The 18,369-nt window shown below is 42.0% G+C and overlaps 1 protein-coding gene across 12 annotated transcripts in view; it reads right to left on the bottom strand.

The window, feature by feature from the left end:
• mef2cb (myocyte enhancer factor 2cb) overlaps positions 1-18,369 on the bottom strand; it is a 78,186-nt gene that overhangs the window by 38,229 nt on the left and 21,588 nt on the right. For 11 of the 12 annotated variants that reach the window (XM_061672264.1, XM_061672273.1, XM_061672263.1 and 8 more), the window contains exon 2: positions 11,325-11,537. In XM_061672264.1, coding sequence (XP_061528248.1) covers positions 11,325-11,378 — 54 coding nt within the window. In that variant the 5' untranslated portion in view covers positions 11,379-11,537. Of the gene's footprint in view, positions 1-11,324; positions 11,538-14,004; positions 14,074-18,369 lie in introns of those variants that run through there. The other variant, XM_061672266.1, reaches the window with a different exon arrangement.

Below are 18,369 nucleotides of genomic sequence, written 5' to 3'. Positions count from 1 at the left end.
AAAAGGAACCTGAAACATTTGTGATCATTTTATCATTCAAAATGAAAGTGCATTCAAGGAAAACAGAAATCCGTTGAAGTTTGAACAGCCCCGACTGATACAGTCCAACCACTATACCAGGGGAAAAAAACAAAACAAAAACCTGCATTTTAAGGAACTGAAAATACTCTTGTCTCGGAAAAATAACGGCCAAGAAGATCCGTTAATGTTTGTACATCAAAGTACACAGAGGGACTTATGACAGATTAAAATGTCCCTTTTCAAAACGTTTGCTCCTTCTTCTTAAAAGAAATACACAGACATTGACGACTAGGCTTTGTAAAAAAATAAAAAGTTCGTGTTGCCCAAGTAACTACCATCCAATATAAATAGCAACCACTCATATTAATACCAGATAGGAGGTCACAAAAAGAAAACACAAAAGGTATTTTGTGATGGGGATTTTTTTCTTGGTTTGCTCGTGGTGTTTTTACATGAGGCAACCGAATCCAAAGTGGCTACTTTTTCTTTTTTAAATAGAACAGCGTGTATTCCTCCATTGCTTGGTTCAAAACTAGAGCAGTGAATGTAAGCTTCACCTGCAAGCTCCTTCTTTGAATAGGGTTCAATATAGAAAATAAACATAATTCAAGCTATTATGAGGGCCCTTCTCTGGGTGGTACTGATGTTTTCTTCTGTGGCGCTGTATTATTTATTTACATTGGAGATCTGCACTGACAAAGCTTTTTTTAAATGACAAACATTGCATCAGAGCTGTGCTCAGCTGGCATTATCTACTGCATGTTTGTCTATTCTCTTCTGACACTTTGAGTTCCAAAAAATACAGAATTGAAACCTCCCAAACTCTCAGTGAATCACACTTTGAATACAATAATAAAGACTACAAGTAAAGTCTTTCAAGAGAAAAGGATCATGCTGCCCTTCACACTTTGAAAGCTGAAAGAGGAGCTGGGAATGACTGGATATTGATGGATAGTTTTGTATTACATGCAAGCACATCTCCCAGGATGCACCAAGGAAACTGAATCCATCCCTCACCTCCACCCTTTCATTCTATCGCTCCCTACGTTGAATTGGGAGAGATAGAAGAGTTGCCATGAATTGCTCCATCCTTATACCAGATTCCTTCCAAAAGCCTTTCTTTCCATTTAAAGCTACCTGTGAAAATCCACTCTCTGTACCTCGGAAAAAAACACTTACTCTGACTCAGTAACGACGGAAGGAGAAAACGCTCCCATGGGCTCTAAATACCATGCTGACATTTACACAATCAGACTTAAATGTGAAAGAAATAAAAACAGTGACAGTAAGATTTATTTTAACGTACCAAAATTCTTGTTGGGCGCACCAAAGGACCTTGCACTACAACACAAATGAGAAAAACTCTACGACTTGAGGTTGAAGCAGGCTATGTGAGAACAGCACTTCGAGTGTTGTCTTCCAAGGGGCACACGCGGTAGACAGCTAGCGGCCAAGCGAGCTCCGTTATCACTCAGACACTCACTCTACTGGAGCCATTAGTGTTTGAAAAGGTGGCACCTTTTTATGTCCTGCGATCATAGAGGAACAAGTCACATGCTGGGTCAGATTGGTGTACCAATCGCATCAGGCACTTCACAGTGGTACCCTGATATAAGCGTTTAAATTGTTCCGTGACCATGCTCGTAACGCCAAACACTCATATCTCAAATTATCTTTACCCATTGAAATGAATGGAAATGCCATTAATCCGTTCCAGCCTCCCCAAAAAAAAAAAAACTAAAAAGTTTTTTTATTATTATTTTTTTTAATAGGGAAAATAAAATCCTATAATATTGTACTTGTTAAAAACATATATTAAAAACATTATTGAATACAATGTAAAAGATTTTACGGTTTGTGCATCATGATAAATTCATTGCTCGCCTTGGCCACCTGGAAGCAGTGCAATAGAGACATATGAATATACATGTAGACGACCACAAAACTCAGTAAGCTGCAGTAATATTTGTCGTTTTTCGCAGAGGATAAAGGAAATATGCCTGTGAGTATTTTTATATTGTCTGTCTACATGTGCTGCTCCACTATTGGTGTTCAAACATCCATTGCTTAAAGGGTTATAACACCGATGCTATCTGTTTGCCCATCTATGGCGTTTTTATTGTTTGTTAGCATTAAGCTAAACAGACTGCGAATCTGGTGTAGAGAAACATGAGCTCAACCCCAAACACATTTAGGATGGTAAAGAGCAGAGGATATGAGGTAGGCCAGTTCACCCTCTAACACAAATGTTCAGCAAAAACATTTTTAATAAATTCTTCTCAGAAGAGTGTAAACTCTTTCTGCAGCATTCTTGCTTCCATTTTTACAACCACTAGATGTGGTGGCTAATTCTCCCAGTACTTCTGTCCACGAATGTTTTTAGGACCATTCCCAAATGGCTTTCATCATCCTCCAGGAGGTGAACGGGTGTGATTACGTAAAACCCAAACTGACCAAACAATAACACCTAGATGAATTTCACAACACACCCACACATCTCAATGTGACACATACAGTACAACCTGCTATATAGCATACATCCACGCAAACACGCCTGTTTGTACATGCTCAATTGAACAACCCACCCTTGCACATGAACCTAGTGGGATGCACTAATTGGCGCTGGATCTTCAAGTCTTTGTCTCAGTACAGCTTGGGGTAAATTTGCTGTGACTCCATGGATTGTAGAGAGCTCATCATGTGACCATTTTAGCCCATAAACCATCACACTTGGCATGTCCTGTTCTAAATGTGCTCCTCCTACCCTCAGTGCAGCTGGAAACTAGTCACCAATCACCACTCAGTACTCTCAGTGGGTTAACCCTTAAGTAGGGTAAACTCACTCACTCAAAATATTTTTAACCCCATATTTTATTTTGCTTTTGTAACATTTCAGCCTTTCAAGACTAATCAGGATTCTTATGTTCTTATCTGTCTTCTTATGAAAATTAAAACTGGACGAGTGGTTAGCACACCCACCTCCAAATTCTGAGGTTGGGAGTATAAATCCAGGCTCTGGCTTTCATGTTTGGAATTTGCATGTTTTCACTGTGCTTGTGTGGCTTTTTTAAAATTAATTTATTTATATATATATATATATATATATATATTTTGTGAGTATTGTTGCTTCGTCCCACATTCCAAAAACATGCATGTCAGGTTCAGGGAGAGATAGAAGAATTAGCATGAATTGCGAATGTGAGCGCAAATGTTTTTTTGTATGTATGGGATTGACTAGCAACCAGTCCGCGGTGTATCCTGCCTCTCACCCTAACTCAACTCCAGCTCACCCACGACCCTACTAAGGATAAACAGACGCACAGAAAATGTATGGATGGATATGAGTGCCTTCTAGTGGGCCATGTGTCATCTATCTTGACTGTTTGGGTCACCGATGTTTGTATCATGATAAAGGACTACAAACACCTCTCAGTATGATGCAATACATTTCTCCACTACTGTAAATTACGTTCACAATAATTAACTTATTTTTATACAGTATTAATCTCTCTGACAGTGTCAATCACAACTGAACATTATGATGTGTAAAGGCAGATTTTTATACTATATGATATACTGTAACTCGTGTAATGGATCTTATTAGATATTGCAGGTTTACCAAATGGCGAGTGTATAAATACCACTTTAAAATGACGTTTTTCAGAGGCTCCCTTTATTAAATTACCCGTTAAACCCTTTCATCGTCTTCCTGTCATCTTTATTCATGTACGTATGTTTGTCTGTGAAACTGCAATTATATGTGCGTCCCAGTCAAATGAGCAGAGATTTGCTCTGCATAAAATGACATGTCACATTTCCGCTGGCAAACGAGGAGCGAGGCGGCCCGGGATAAACAGAGAAGAAGAAGGAGAGGCGGCGGCAGATTCCCCACCACATGGGTGAGAGGGGAGACAGAGGAAAGAGAGCAAGAGGGGGTGGCGGGGTGAGAGGGGGAGGGGAGGGGCGGACGCACAGGAAGCACATTTGTATGCATTTCCTCTCATAACAGGAAGAGGCCAGTGGCTTCCCCTTCACAATGGCTTCGCTTCTGCTTCCCACCTCCTGCCTGCTTCCCTGGGGGAGGCATAGGAGGAGTGGAGAGACAGGCACCTAAAACTACTTGTTAGCAAACCAAACATGGTGCACGCACACTCCCACATACCGGTACATGTCAGTCAGCTTTAGGTTTGTCCTGAGACAAACACTTCTTCCATTGTCAGGGGCCAGGCAGGAAGGCACGGGCTTACGCAAAAGGAATACAAGGGGTCCAGGACCTGTTTCTGAACTCTGCCTCACGTCCAAGGAAACAGTTAAGAGGGCCAATCTGACAAAAGGGGCTTTGTCTCTCCTATAATATATGCTCTGCTCTTCTCCGTCTTCAAAATGCCGCTTAGCATCATTTTCAGTGCAAGAAGCATCAGACAGGAGACGTTTTTGCCTTTTATTCAAAGTCTGTAGTGATGCCCTGAATGAAGTGTCCATGTTGAGTATGAAAAAGCGAACATGTGGTTGTCTGGTGCATAAATTCTGGCAATTCTTGAAATGCTGTACATGTAACTTGCTATTGTTCCTCCTTAAAGAAGTATGTAACTATAATCCAGTACAGAAAGGTAATGCTTGGATGCGTCACTCCCCTCAATTTTCTCATTTATGCTGAAAAGCTGCAAATGGAAAGGCAGAAAAAGTGGCTGTTGCATTACAAGGCCCCGAGCTACTTACCATCATGACAAAAATTACTTGTCATTTGCTGTAAACTTTTGTCATGGCCCAATAGCTGAAATGCATTTTGAATTCTACAAGGGCCAGATTTCAAAATCTGCTACAAGAACGTCACATTAATTCCAATTTTCCCACGTTCAACTCCATAACAATCAAGCGCCCAGGTGTGATGGGGAAATGAAGCACAGGGAAGAAGATATAACGTATATGCGAAAAACAAAGTTGAGCAGTCCAAAGAGTAGTAAAACAGTGAGGTGAGAGCTTGGCGTGGACTTTAGGTGGGGTGAGGTCTTGCGGTGCCGAGCAGATGACAGAGCGAAGATGACACTCGCAAAGGGAAGGTGGTAGGTGGGAATGAGGGAAGGGGTGATGGAGCTACCCTGTGGGCCTCATTATTTTCTTGCTGTTAATTTCACCAGCACGTGTTCTCACCCTGGCACCGTTGATCGGAGTAAGGCTTTGTCGTAGGAAGAAACAAACAAAAAAATACACCCCCCCCCCCCCTCTTCCCCCATGTGCCCAAAGGCATTACTGTGCATCTTCCATGTGTTGTTCAGGGTGGAAAAGCTGGGAAATTTAGTTATTTGACTTCCTGACACTGATGACCTGCTCCAGGTTTAACCTTTGCTCCTGCATCCTCCTTGGAACCCTAATGTCTCCATCCCAACCCACACACACGAATGTGCAAACAAGTTGCCACGAATTTAGCCCTCCAAGCACGCTCGAGAGGCAACACTAATTAAGGCCAATTGCAGTAAATGAGTTGCTCCCCAGACCAGTTTTACAGAGATGGATGATGCCGTTTATACATCGACCAGCCGCAACATTAAGACCATTCAATATAAGAGCTGTATCAAATATTCAGACTGTACGAAAATGTTCAGTTTTGAATGACAGTGTCAGATGCTTTTTAACATTACTGTGGCTGCAGAGAAAGAGAGAGAGACAGACAGAAAGAGGGAGACAGAGTTGTTAATGATATTTCTGACTCTCTCGTGACATAACTAATGGGGGTAACCAACGTATTAGACACAGTCAGAACATTTGATACCTCGATTTTTGTGATTAATCTGCTTCAGGAAGTCTAAATAATGCAGAATCGTACGAAATCAATCTCCTCCTAGGAAATAAAAGTAAATTCAATTAATCCGTTCCAGACCCAAAAATGAACAGAAAATACATTTTATAGAGAATAACTATAGCTTCACATACAAAAACAGAGTAAAACAAATATGACTGATTAAGTGGATAAATTAACCTTTTACCTTTACTTTCACATTTATTGAAGACTTGGTGGGGTACACTGCAAGGAAGGAGAAGGGGAGCCATTTTCCAAGCGCTTTCTTAAATTCTTTTGTGCTTCTCGCCTTCTTTATCAAATGGCTGGCAGTGATAACTTTCTGTCGTATTTTGTAAAAAGGGTTGAAAAGACAGCAAGGATGCACGATGCAAGCTTTTAGTAACAACTCAAGGCAATAACAAGCCTCCCTCCAGGTTCTTCTTGGAAAGACTGCGATGAGTTGTGGCAAAATCGGCATAACATCCTGTCAAAAAGTCAGGCCTTCAAAAAAAAGCACGCCAGTATAATAACAGTTTCACCACACTTTATTTGGTCCTATGGTGGTTTATTTAGCAGTTGCCCTCAAACTATTTTGTGCTTGTTTATCGAGTGCGACTGCTAAATAAGCCACTTTGTGGCCCACGAAAGTGTCGTGAAACTGTGAAATGCTTCGGATGAACGTGCAACGATTCTGGGAAATGAATGGCCGACTTACTATTTTTTTTGTACAAAAACTGAGTGGCTGCACGAAAAGATTTTGACGATAAAAAAAGATTGTCGAAAACCAAATCAGACGAAAACTAGGGCATATGCAAACCGAGGGTCCACTGTTTAATTATTTTGGGTAAGTGGTCATAATGTTGGCTGTTCCGGTTATTTAAAAGCATGCTCCATAAAGAACACATTAAATTTGCCATCTATCAAAGTGTCGAACTGAATCATCTGCAATGTGTCAAATCTATACACACAGACACCCACCCACACACACACAGAGACCTGAGCTTGTATATTGCATGTGCGCGTTTGCTTTCCGTGTGCAGTCCATGAGGGGGTTCTTTTATGTGCCTGAAGCAAGGAGAGGCTCTGAGTGGTCAGGAGGCTCCGAGCCAGGCCTCACACACTGCTGCCCACTGTCAGGAGCTTTGGGCAGCCAGTCAACAACAGGGAGGCCTGGCCCTTCTGCCACGGCCCTGGGGAAGCGTTTCAGGGGGCCCGGGGTGGCAGCCCAAAGTGGCCGCCCAGGGAGAGATGGGCCCTGTGCCCACAGCCGTGCCGCCGTTGCTGCAGGGCGGGCAGGGGAGCACTGTAGGTGGCACGGGAGTGATGGTAGCTGGGCACATTTTTTTGCCCCGTCATCAAAATGTTGGAACATGAAAGTGTAAGGAATCTTTCAATTATGAATTTTTGACACACGTGTTGTGCTATATATATATATATATATATATATATATATATATATATATATTTATACACACACACACACACACACACACACATATATATATATATATATATATATATATATATATATATATATATATATATATATATATATATATATATATATATATATATATATATATATATATATATATATAAATGTGTAAGTGCATTATCCATAAATTTTCTGCAAAACGTGTCCTCATTAGGGTCGCAGGTGTGCTGGAGCCCATACCGGCAGATTCGGGCAAGAGGCGGGGTACACCCTAGGCTTGTTGCCAGCCAATCACAGGGCATAAATAGACAAAACAACCATTCACACTCACATTCACACCTATGGACTATTTAGAACCTTTAATTGACCTAACGTTAATGTGGTGTTATTTAGTATTTAGCTCCATAAGGATTTGGACAATATCTGATTGATGATTTTGCCTGATATCGCCACTCAACTTTCAACTTGAATTTAAGAAAAAAATGCCCTTGTAACATTTATGAGTTATAGCCATTTTCATCCAAATTTACATTCCCACTGTTTTTCAGGCGCTCAAAAGTATTTGGACCTCTGAAACACAAACTATGATCCATTACCTCGTCTGGAATTGATATCAAGTATGTCCAAATACTTGAAACTGATCTACATTAATATGATATTTTCCTTTTAAATGAATGAAAAGAGTGGAAGAATGTGAGTTTGGAAGCAGCTCTATACAAACTCCTCTTGTGTTTATTTGGCTTGGACTGGGTGGCATTTTCTCAAAAAGGAAGTGAAAAAATGCAAAATTCAACTTCTGTTTTTTTTCCTTTTAAGAAGAAGGCTGGAGTTTCTGGTCTGTCTTGTGATGCTGTCTAATCCAATGATGTCATGTATATACATGCCAAATATGGGATCGCATTGAACACAATATGTTCCACTGGCCATGTGACGCATCCCGCACAGTGTCATGACATCATTTAACTAGGGGTTATTTATCATTTTTAGAGATCCAAACAACAAAATTCAGTGGTTTATTGACTCTCCTTTCCCTGAACCTTTTCTCCTCTGCTTCTCTCTTTCTCTCTCCCCTTGTAAGTAAAGCCCGGATATCTCAGCCATCGATTCCCCTCAGGTGTCCTTCCTGTCTCCCTCTTTCCCTCCTTATCCTCAGGAGCCGGATGGCCTGGTGCATGTGGCGGGCTGAGTCTAAGGTGAGAGAAGGGCTGAGATAACAGCGAAGAGGAAGCAAGGGTGCTGCTGCAACACGATAGCTTGAGTCCTCGTTGGAAACTCTGTGACCTCGCTCACTGCTTCGGTTGCTCGATGACGATGACAAAGAGATACTCCATGCTGCTTTAACTCCGTTTCCAAAGAGCGGATGCTGTGTCACAACAAGTTGAATTACTGGAAGCTTCTTCTTTATCTCAGGTGCACCCACTTTCTCATATCAGTGTTAGTTGGAATCCCTCTCATAGAGACAAGTCATGACACAGTTCAAAAGGACTCCTCCAGCATTGAATAATCGATTCCACGAGACATTTTATTTTTACACAGTGTGAGTCCACAGATGACTGGAGATACATATGAAGAAGAACTGTTGAAAGCGTTTGTGTGTCAGACTTATGTCAGAGAAAGGCCTGAAGCTGGTCAGTGTGTGTGTTTTTGACCTGTGATCCGAGGGCCACGCTAGATGCGTATGGATCCAATTTGGAAAGTCAGTAAGATGAAAAAAGTGCCAGTGGTCAGTTGGAGCACAGGAAGTGATCGATTGAGTGCCTCAGGGGCAGCGAGGAAGGAGCGCTCTCTCTCTCTCTTTTTTACAGCCGGAGACCTTAGAGTGGGTTCCAGTCACATAGCCCAATTTTTCATAAAATGCATACTGAGGCTTCTGCAAATATTTATAGGGTTTAGTGCAGCTGGCTTCAAAACATACACACATACCGATTATTGGGACATCAAGAAATGATACAGTATGTACAGGAACTGGAAATTGAAAAATATGGGTTGGTCTCCCATCTAAAACAAAATTATGTGTGTGGGATTTTTTCGTTTACAGAGGATGGACTGTTGACCAGTACATTTTCAGATTTGTTATTATCCATCCATTTTCTACACCGCTTTTGAACTCCAAAAGACGAAAACAGTAGAAAAAGAAACTAAAAAAGACGGACCAATGTATGAGAGAACGAGGAGGTGGGGCAAATAACCACTGTGATTGGCTAACGTGTGAAAAGAGGCGGGTTGTGCAATTCTATAGATTTCACATAACTCTTGTACACAATGAACAATGGTGAAGAGAACTATCATTACTTACTTTCTTCCCAATAAACTAGGGCTGGGTATTGTTAAGAACCTCACGATTTAATTTTATTTAAATTCTTTAGGCTGTGATTCATGGGCGGCACGGTGGACGACTGGTTAGAGCGTCTGCCTCACAGTTCTGAGGACCGGGGTTCAATCCCCGGCCCCGCCTGTGTGGAGTTTGCATGTTCTCCCCGTGCCTGCGTGGGTTTTCTCCGGGCACTCCGGTTTCCTCCCACATCCCAAAAACATGCGTGGTAGATTAATTGACAACTCTAAATTGCCCGTAGGTGTGAATGTGAGTGCGAATGGTTGTTTGTTTGTATGTGCCCTGCGATTGGCTGGCAACCAGTTCAGGGTGTACCCCGCCTCCTGCCCGATGATAGCTGGGATAGGCTCCAGCACGCCCGTGACCCTAGTGAGGAGAAGCGGCTCAGAAAATGGATGGATGGATGGCTAGGTTGTGATTCAATTAGATTTTGATTCTTTAGGTTGCGATGTCAATTCAATAAGAAGTAGAAATACACAATTTAGAGGACCTGTTGACAATTTTTAAATATATACTTGCCCAAGTTAACGTGGTATGCCACCTCACATCTTTTTAGCAATAAAACTGCATAAAAATGCAAAATAATGGGAATATTGCAATACATCAATTAATTGATATTTTTACCCACCCCTACAATCAACCTAGTGTGCCAGACGAGCCAAATCCTGAATGAGTCTGTTGTGAGGAAACGTTCAAGGTGAAAAAAGGCAGAAAATTCTGTTTTAGGGGATGGGTGGCTGAGCTATTTCAGGGAGACAAATTCAATAAACTTCAAATTCTGCTATCAATACCCACAAGATGCGGGGAACACATAATTTGCTGATAATAATAGCACTGTCAGCCGAAACATTAAATGTATATTTTTAGTCTTTCAGCTGCTAAATTTGTTTTTTATGTGAACAATAAAATGTGAATTTTGAACATTGTAGTTTCTGCATTTATTGTCAAAGTATTTATTAGTAATATAGTGAAAATGAAAGGAAATGTGAATTGTGAATTGATTTATAGAATGTTCCTTCAAAATTCTGCTAGGACCCCTAAAATTTTAAGTTAGGGGCCACAGTATTACTGGTTAAAATAAAATTAAAAAATGAAACTCTCTTTGTGCATTGGGCATCCCAGACTGTTCACACAAAGTGGAAAGCATGTAATTGTCCAAACTGCAGGATGAATAAATAAGATTGAGGTGGAAAAAAGGTGGCTACTGCTACCTTGATTGATAAACCAATTAGGAAATGTCTCGGAATATCACTGCAAAACTCAATTTTGTCTTTCCCACAAGCAGCACCCTCTCTTTGTGAAGTGTTTGCTTTCTCCCACCCTACATTCAGCCAGTAATATTCCACTGGCAGTGAGCGGAACAGGACGGTGTGCGAGGGCCGCTACAGTCAAACACAGGCCGTTGTGCTCCATGTGGGCCGTGCTATGTAGAATGGGACTTTAGTCTTGAGGATGTTCTCACCGGAAACACCGACCCCCCCGCCACCCCACCCCCCTCCCAGATTGCCTCAACACTGGCTGGTGAAGTGAGGGAAACAAGTCTTGTCATTATAAGCCAGGAACACTTCACCCCCCCAAAGCAATAACTCTGCTCTTCTGGCATCCACTCCCTTGTCCCCCCATTTCATATTGTTCAGACTCCCTAAAGACGTTCATTGTTGAGGGTTGTGTGGTTGGGGGGGTGTTCCCCCCACTCTTTCCACTTCTCCCCTTCCCACCCTCACACTCATCCATCCTCCCATTCCCGAGAGACATACCTGTCTGTTGCGTTCATCCATAATCCGCGTGATCTGAATCTTTTTCCTCCCCATCGTCCCCGTCGCTTTCTTTCTCTCCTCTTCCCAACGAACTTTATGCTTGCTTCTCTCTTTTCTTTCCTCTTCTTTCTCTTTGCTCTTCCTCTTCTTTCTTTCTCACTCTCTCCGGTTTTCTATTTGTTCCAATCAACTCAAAGATTCCAGCATCTGTACCTGCAAGAAAGAGAAAGAAGAGAAGGAGGGGGAGGAGAGGATGAGCATTAAATGAAATGAAATATGGCAAAATACTGTGAGGAATGAAAAAAAATATATAAAAGTGGCATCATGGCAGCCACTAGGGAGGGCGAAGAAAGACAAAGAATCTGTCAACAATGTTGTGAGAGTGGCTGTGTTTTTCACTGTCGATATCATGCAAATCAGGTTTTGCTTCTTTTGGTCTCTCTCTCTCTCCCTGTGCAGACTATGAGAGGAGACAGCGCTGTCAGGATCTCGCCTCGTTCACAGAGAGTTTGACAGTGTTTTGGAAGTGCCGCTAACTTAAACGCTCTAATCACCAGCACTGTAGCATTACTTCCAGACTGTGCAATGCTTTTTACTTCCTCCTGTAAAACTTCACTGTACTGACAGTAAAAGTAGCATCCTGCCTCCACTTTTGCTCCATCTCCAAAATGTGAGATGAAGGAACTCCATACATCGGTACATTTTCCACACCGCTTATCCTGTTCAAGGTCATAAGGAGTCAGAGCCTATCGCGGTTGACTTAGGGTGAAAGGTGAACTCAGAATGGGCATGTTCCCAAAAGCCATTTTAGTGAACCACAACACTATCTGTGGCGCAGTTGAAGGAATTCAGATGTGGAATTGAACTCTGCCTTATCTCATTCTGGCTCAACAAAAGACAAAATAAGATATAAAATATATATCAGGACTGAATATTTGAAATATTGTTGGGAGTCAGAGTTCAAAGAAAATTCCACGATTAACTGACACGTCAATCCTCATATACTTATCTACGTACACTTGGTTGTGTGTTTGTACTTTTTCTTGTCCAAAAGCCGGCGAGCTGGACTTTGTGTTGTCCGCGCCACAAAAAGTTTGCGTGAGCGTGCACGTGTGTGTTCTTTATTGGAGCTCGGCTGAGCCCGAGCTTCGACGCATCTCTCTGGAGGTGCTTAAGTAGGCCAACCCAATCTATCTAAGGGAGGAGCACAAGAACTGTTGTTGTGTTTTCTTTTGACAGTAGAGGTGATAACGTCCCTCGTTATGCAAATGAGAATCCCATTATTTAAGCTCAGTGCAATGCAGGGAAGCTGTCAGTGCCATCACATAAAAATAAAAAAATAAAAAAATCCTCCATCTACTCAGCCTTTTTTCTCCATCTTCTCTTTCTTCTCTCCTTTCTGAACCAGATTTCCGGCACCTGGCAGCACGAGTATCAGACATTGATGTGGAAGACGACACCGCTTCACCAAAAGACATGACAGTCTCTCTCTCAATCACTTTCTCTCTTCTCTCATGCACCCTTGCTCTCTTCCTCGCTCTTCTCACATTCTCTCCTTTGCACACTACCACACACACACACACCCACACACTGTACTGCGCTTTCTTTCCCCCTCCTCTCTTTTCTCCTCATCTCCCCCTAACCCGAATCCATGTATTTATTGAGTAACATGCATGAGAAAGCAGAAGAATGCTTTAAACCCCTGAGGTGAACACAGCACACGGCTACGCACTTGACCTCTTTTTTCCACTAGTAGGACATTGATAATGAAAGTATGCAAGAGGGACATCCTCCAAGGCCTACGCATACACTAGGAATATGGCTTCACACGCAAAATAAAAAAACCTGCAGTTTGTAGTGCTGTTGAACTATACACTGAGGAGTGTTTACTGTATAATTTGCACTCACTCTCACAGTAACCAAAATGGTAAGACTGCAAATCACAAATACAAGAATATCGAGTATTGTTAAACTGACACCTATCAAACATTGTCCACCAAAAATGAGCATCTCAAGCCAGATTTTCTTATTTTTATTTCTTTGAATTTTGAACTCATTACTTCCCAATCCTTTTATGCTCCATACCCTTAAAAATGGTGAGAATATAATAATACGGTATGTTCCCACACCCCTTCACATCACACTAAAGCTTGCAGCCCTTGTTGGGAACACCTGTCGTAGAACATGCAAGCGTACCGAATGACGTGTTCTGCAAATAGAGTTCGTGTGTAAGGATTCCTGCACCAAGATCCCGCATGTATTAAATATATTGATTTCAGGAGTCAATGTTGGATCTATCAATATTATTAAGGAGTAAAGAATGTCGGGAAATATATAAATACATAACAATAAACGGTTTAAAGAAAAAAATGCAAACATATTTTCATTTCAATTATGACATGCATGTCAAATATGCAATGCAATGATACATGCATACAAAGCATCTTTGGCAGTTGGGGGAATAATAATAAGATCTAAAATAACTCTGGCAGTTCTGTGGAGGCATTCCAGAACATTTTTGTGTAAACACGCCCATCCTTAAAGACAGAAAAAAAAACAAAGAGATGCCCTCTGGAAAGAAACAAAGAGGGATGTTGTCAGACAAACTGGGATTACAAGCCAACTAAGACGCTTGGCACAAGAAAGCCAGACAAGCGCATCAATCAAGCCAGCAGCGTACCTCAATCACAGGCTGACAGCATCATCCCCTCCCAGCCTTTGTATATAACACTAGCCAGCTCAGGCAGGCCTCCAAAAAGCCAGGGGTTACTTCAATGATCCCTGCCTCCTGGCCCCTACTGCCTCCTCCTCAATCCTCCCAAAGCACTCGTGAGCAGAGCTGAACCTCTCAATGTCAACACCCGCTGGGGCAACACCTTAGGCCTTACGTAACATTAAGACAAAGCCCGTGTCCTGAACATTTAATCCCTGCTTTTGGCTCCCAACACTAGCCAGGCAGCAAGCACGCTTTGAGGTGAAGCCGTGTGACCGCTTCCCTTCAACCACCACCTCCTCCTCTCATCCCATCTCACTTTATTCTCCTTTACCTCATCCTACACATCGACGAGAGCTCCCCCGACCCCTCTTTTCTCCACCGTCCCATATGAGTGCCACGCCGCTCCTGGATATGCACACATTGCCCACCCACTGCCTCTCCTCCTCCAACTCCCCCCGTGGCGGGTATAGAGCATCAGTTAACAGATTACCAGGTGAATCGCTCAATCCAATTTGGCCTGGTGACGCCAAGGTGGCAATATGGAGGGGAAATGCTGGGGAAACAAGCACTGCTTAGTAAGCGTGGTCACGTGGCCACAGCAGTAATCCTCTGGAGGAATTTTTCACAAGTGACCTCTGACGTTGGGAGGGAAAATGAGGTGAGCAAGGGGCGCACAAAATAGACCTTAAGGCAGTTTACTTAACAAAGTTAGGCACGGAACTTATCTAACCTGACTAATAATTTTGCGCTTGCTGAGAGCTTGAAGAACCCTCGACTGTGTGCCTGCTAATATGGAAGTCGGCGGTGGTACCATGAAGACAGAAGGACCACAGTTGCTCCTCTGCTTGTTCAATATAATGGGTCCTGGCTATGTGAGCTTTATGGTGGACAGGTAACAATGTGATGGGTGGAAGATGGAGGGAGAAACACAGAGATACACACGAGAAGGAAATAGTGAAGCAAAAAGAGGGATCTTTTGAACAGGCACCAGGCCTCTCCAGGGGGAGGGGAAGTGCTGTCGCCATGACCCTCCCATCTGTTAAGCAGACGGACTGAGAGAGCGAATCAGAGAGAGAGAGATGAAGGTTGGGGGAGGATGGGAGAATTGGAGAGGGAGATTCAGCACATAGATCTAATGAGCGCTCTTTCTCTCGCCGTCTCCAAAGTGAGAGCTGAGAGGACGATGAGAACATGAACACTCCAGTGTGCACCACAAGGCTCAATTCTAGGTCACCTCTCTCCCAAGCGTTTAGTCGCTAAAAACTAATACACAGCGCACAGTGCTTTTCACATTCCTATAGACAGTCTGTGGGTTGCTTGTTAATGTGGACTGAACCTAAATAAAACTAGCGGGTGGCAAAAGGGAGAAAAGTCTACTTTGACTCATTGCAGTTACACGACAACAAACTAGTAAAACGCTTCAGTAGTTGACTGTCACTTACTAAACGAATATTCTCAGCATATAAAAAAAACACATGCAAGTAATGCGTCTCTACTGGTCATTGGATTGCTAAATGAACACTTGGCTGAAGCGCTCATTAGCAATTTGTTTGGTTGTAATGTAAAAGTTGTGTTAACAATATGTTCAGAGTGAACTATTAACTAAGCCGAATGCTTTGTGTACATGTGCATTCGTAAACATTAGTGGGCATGCTTTAATAATTCATTCTTACTTCTAAAATATTAGGGCATACTATATTACTTTTTCATTATTATTCATATCTTATTATTTCTGCAAGAAAATTAACAATATCAAAGAAAATATGTCAGTTTATTACTACTTACATTTTCATTGGAAATGCTTCTAATTACTATTAAGAAGAAGAAAGTTCCATGAACACCAGTTCCAATGGGACACATTGCACATAAATATCAGCACATTTATTTCTGCATTCAGAGAATTGCGTGGGGAGAAAATGTTGAAACCAAAAGTGACACTTCTGTATCGTGCAACATGTCCAGAAATCTGCTGAGTGGGGTATTCTTCAATTCTAATTCTCCACACATTATAATCTATCACAAATTGGGGATGGTGATTTATCATGACAGGATTGGTGATGTTTTTCTAAGAAACCCCACCTCCACAGCACAGTCTCGGGCTCACCGTACTGTACATCTGTTACACATTTGGTAATAGTGTGTGTCCTGAAATATACATGTATGTATGTATGTATATATATATATATATATATATATATATTTCCAGTATCCCTTTATCCTCTAAGGAAATGTGGTTGTAAGGATAACATATTAGACTACAGTATGTCAACCTTTTAGGGGGTGTATGGTACATTAAATAAACGCTTTCTCTTTTTAAATAAACTCTCATTTTCTCGAAGAGGGGGCAAAGAAAAAAAATGCGCTTTTATATCGTTTTTCAAATGCAATCTGAATGTCAGTACACACTCACCGTGTTCTGTTTTCACTTGAGCATTTCTGCTAAATTTTCTCTTTTTTTTACAGGTTTCCTCTTCGTGTGTCTGCTGTATCTCTTGTCTGTCAGTTTACATGTGGATCTTGTTGTAGCGCACGTGTGTACGTTTTGGAACAGGAATTAGCAGTGCACTTGGCACATGTGGTGCCTCCATGGATTGATGGAGATGCACCAAAAGAAATGAGGGGATCCAGCAAGTCAATGGCCGCACAGCATGGGAGAGAGGAGGAAATATGTGTACCGGGTCTCATTGTGCCTCTAATGTCATTAGCGGCAGTGACTCGTCTATGTGGGACGTAGCATTCGCAGTCTGTCACAGCGAGATAGGTAGGGTGACGAATGGCTAGCACTACTACTTTTACCTCCTCCATTTTCCCTAATGTCTCTATCTTCTCCGAGTGACCTGAAGCTGGGTGGTAGCCCACGCGTAGGTGGGCCTCTGTGGCTTTGAATTGCTGCAGATATTAGGGCTAATTTACCATGTTAGCGGCTAAAGAGATTAGCAACATGTACACCCGGGGATTAGCGTGATAGCGGCGGATCATCTTATAATGTGTTCATTCTCCTCAGTGAAGGTTTGCGCTAAACCTGAATTTGAATGTTTTGTGTGTGTGTGTGTGTGTGTGTGTCTGTGTGCTCTTAAAAGTGTGTAGTAAGATATTTGGATATATTCTCGCTTGTCTCTTTCTGTTAGCTCATGGTCTATTCTGATCATGAGCAAGACAGCTACGGTTTCATGCGTATCCTACTTCTGTACCTTAGAAGTGAGAAACCTGTCTATTGAAAATTACTCTTATTTACATAGTGCTCTACTCCTAACTGGGACTGACATAATGGAACAAAAGAAGACAATCAGAAGTGTCTGCTCAAGTGCTAAACTCTCCTCGACACCTGCTTAAGCAATTCTTAAAGTTAAGCATTAAACATACAGTCATTGATTGTCATCCTAATGAGACTCTTCCAGACTCTTGTTTCCTTCTTGTGCTAACCCCGTCTAGTCCTAACCCGTGGGTCTTAGAGGCCAGAAAGACAGGAAAGATTGGGGAAGGATGTGACATCAGCAGGCAAAGACAATCTGAGTTGTTGCGTTTCCTAAATCTCTTCAAACCAAAACCTAAAGACATGTACGCTTTCCCACATGAGGGACAGAAGCAATAATGCTTTGTGAACCTGGATCATGACCAGGCCTCATGTTGACTTCCCCATACACTTTATTTTTAAAGTCATTTACTAAAAATATTTCCATGGAGCAATTGTGTGATATTGTGAAAACACTCACATGAAACATTCGTGCAAATGCTAAGCAATACTATTTTTTTTTTCCTTTTGGCCATAAATAGAACGCTTATAAGGAAGTGATGATATCACAATGATTGGAGCAGACGTAGTTGGAGTCGCTACTCTGAAGAGAGTAACACAAGATGAGATCACAGCATTTGAACTCACAATTACTTAGAATTATGTATTAGAAAAATGATTATTCCAACATCAGGGTGGGGAACATACGGTATGTGTGAGATATGCGGCCAGAAAGAGCATTTGATCAGGCCCAACACTCAATTCTAAATCCCCCCAAAAAACCTCAGAGGAACTGTTAGAAAACGGTTAGAGTTTTCAATCAACCGATCATGCATGTTTTTGGGATGTGGGAGGAAACCGGAGTGCCCGAAGAAAACCCATGCAGGCACGGGGAGAACATGCAAACGCCACACAGGCGAGGCCGGGATTTGAACGCCAGATGTGCTAACCAGTCGTCCACCGTTCCACCTTGTTTAATCATATTTTTAAAAAATGAACCTTCTCTAAGCCTTATAAAATTTTTTAATTGGTTGCGCTTATAAGAGTATGACTTTTTGTTTGCTTGGATATTTTAAGAGCCGTGTGTTCTACGGGTA

This window comes from Phycodurus eques, chromosome 3 (genome assembly GCF_024500275.1).
Source record: "Phycodurus eques isolate BA_2022a chromosome 3, UOR_Pequ_1.1, whole genome shotgun sequence".
NCBI classification, from domain to species: domain Eukaryota; kingdom Metazoa; phylum Chordata; class Actinopteri; order Syngnathiformes; family Syngnathidae; genus Phycodurus; species Phycodurus eques.
Note: the sequence above shows the minus strand (reverse complement) of the source record. Positions and strands in the feature narration are given on the sequence as shown.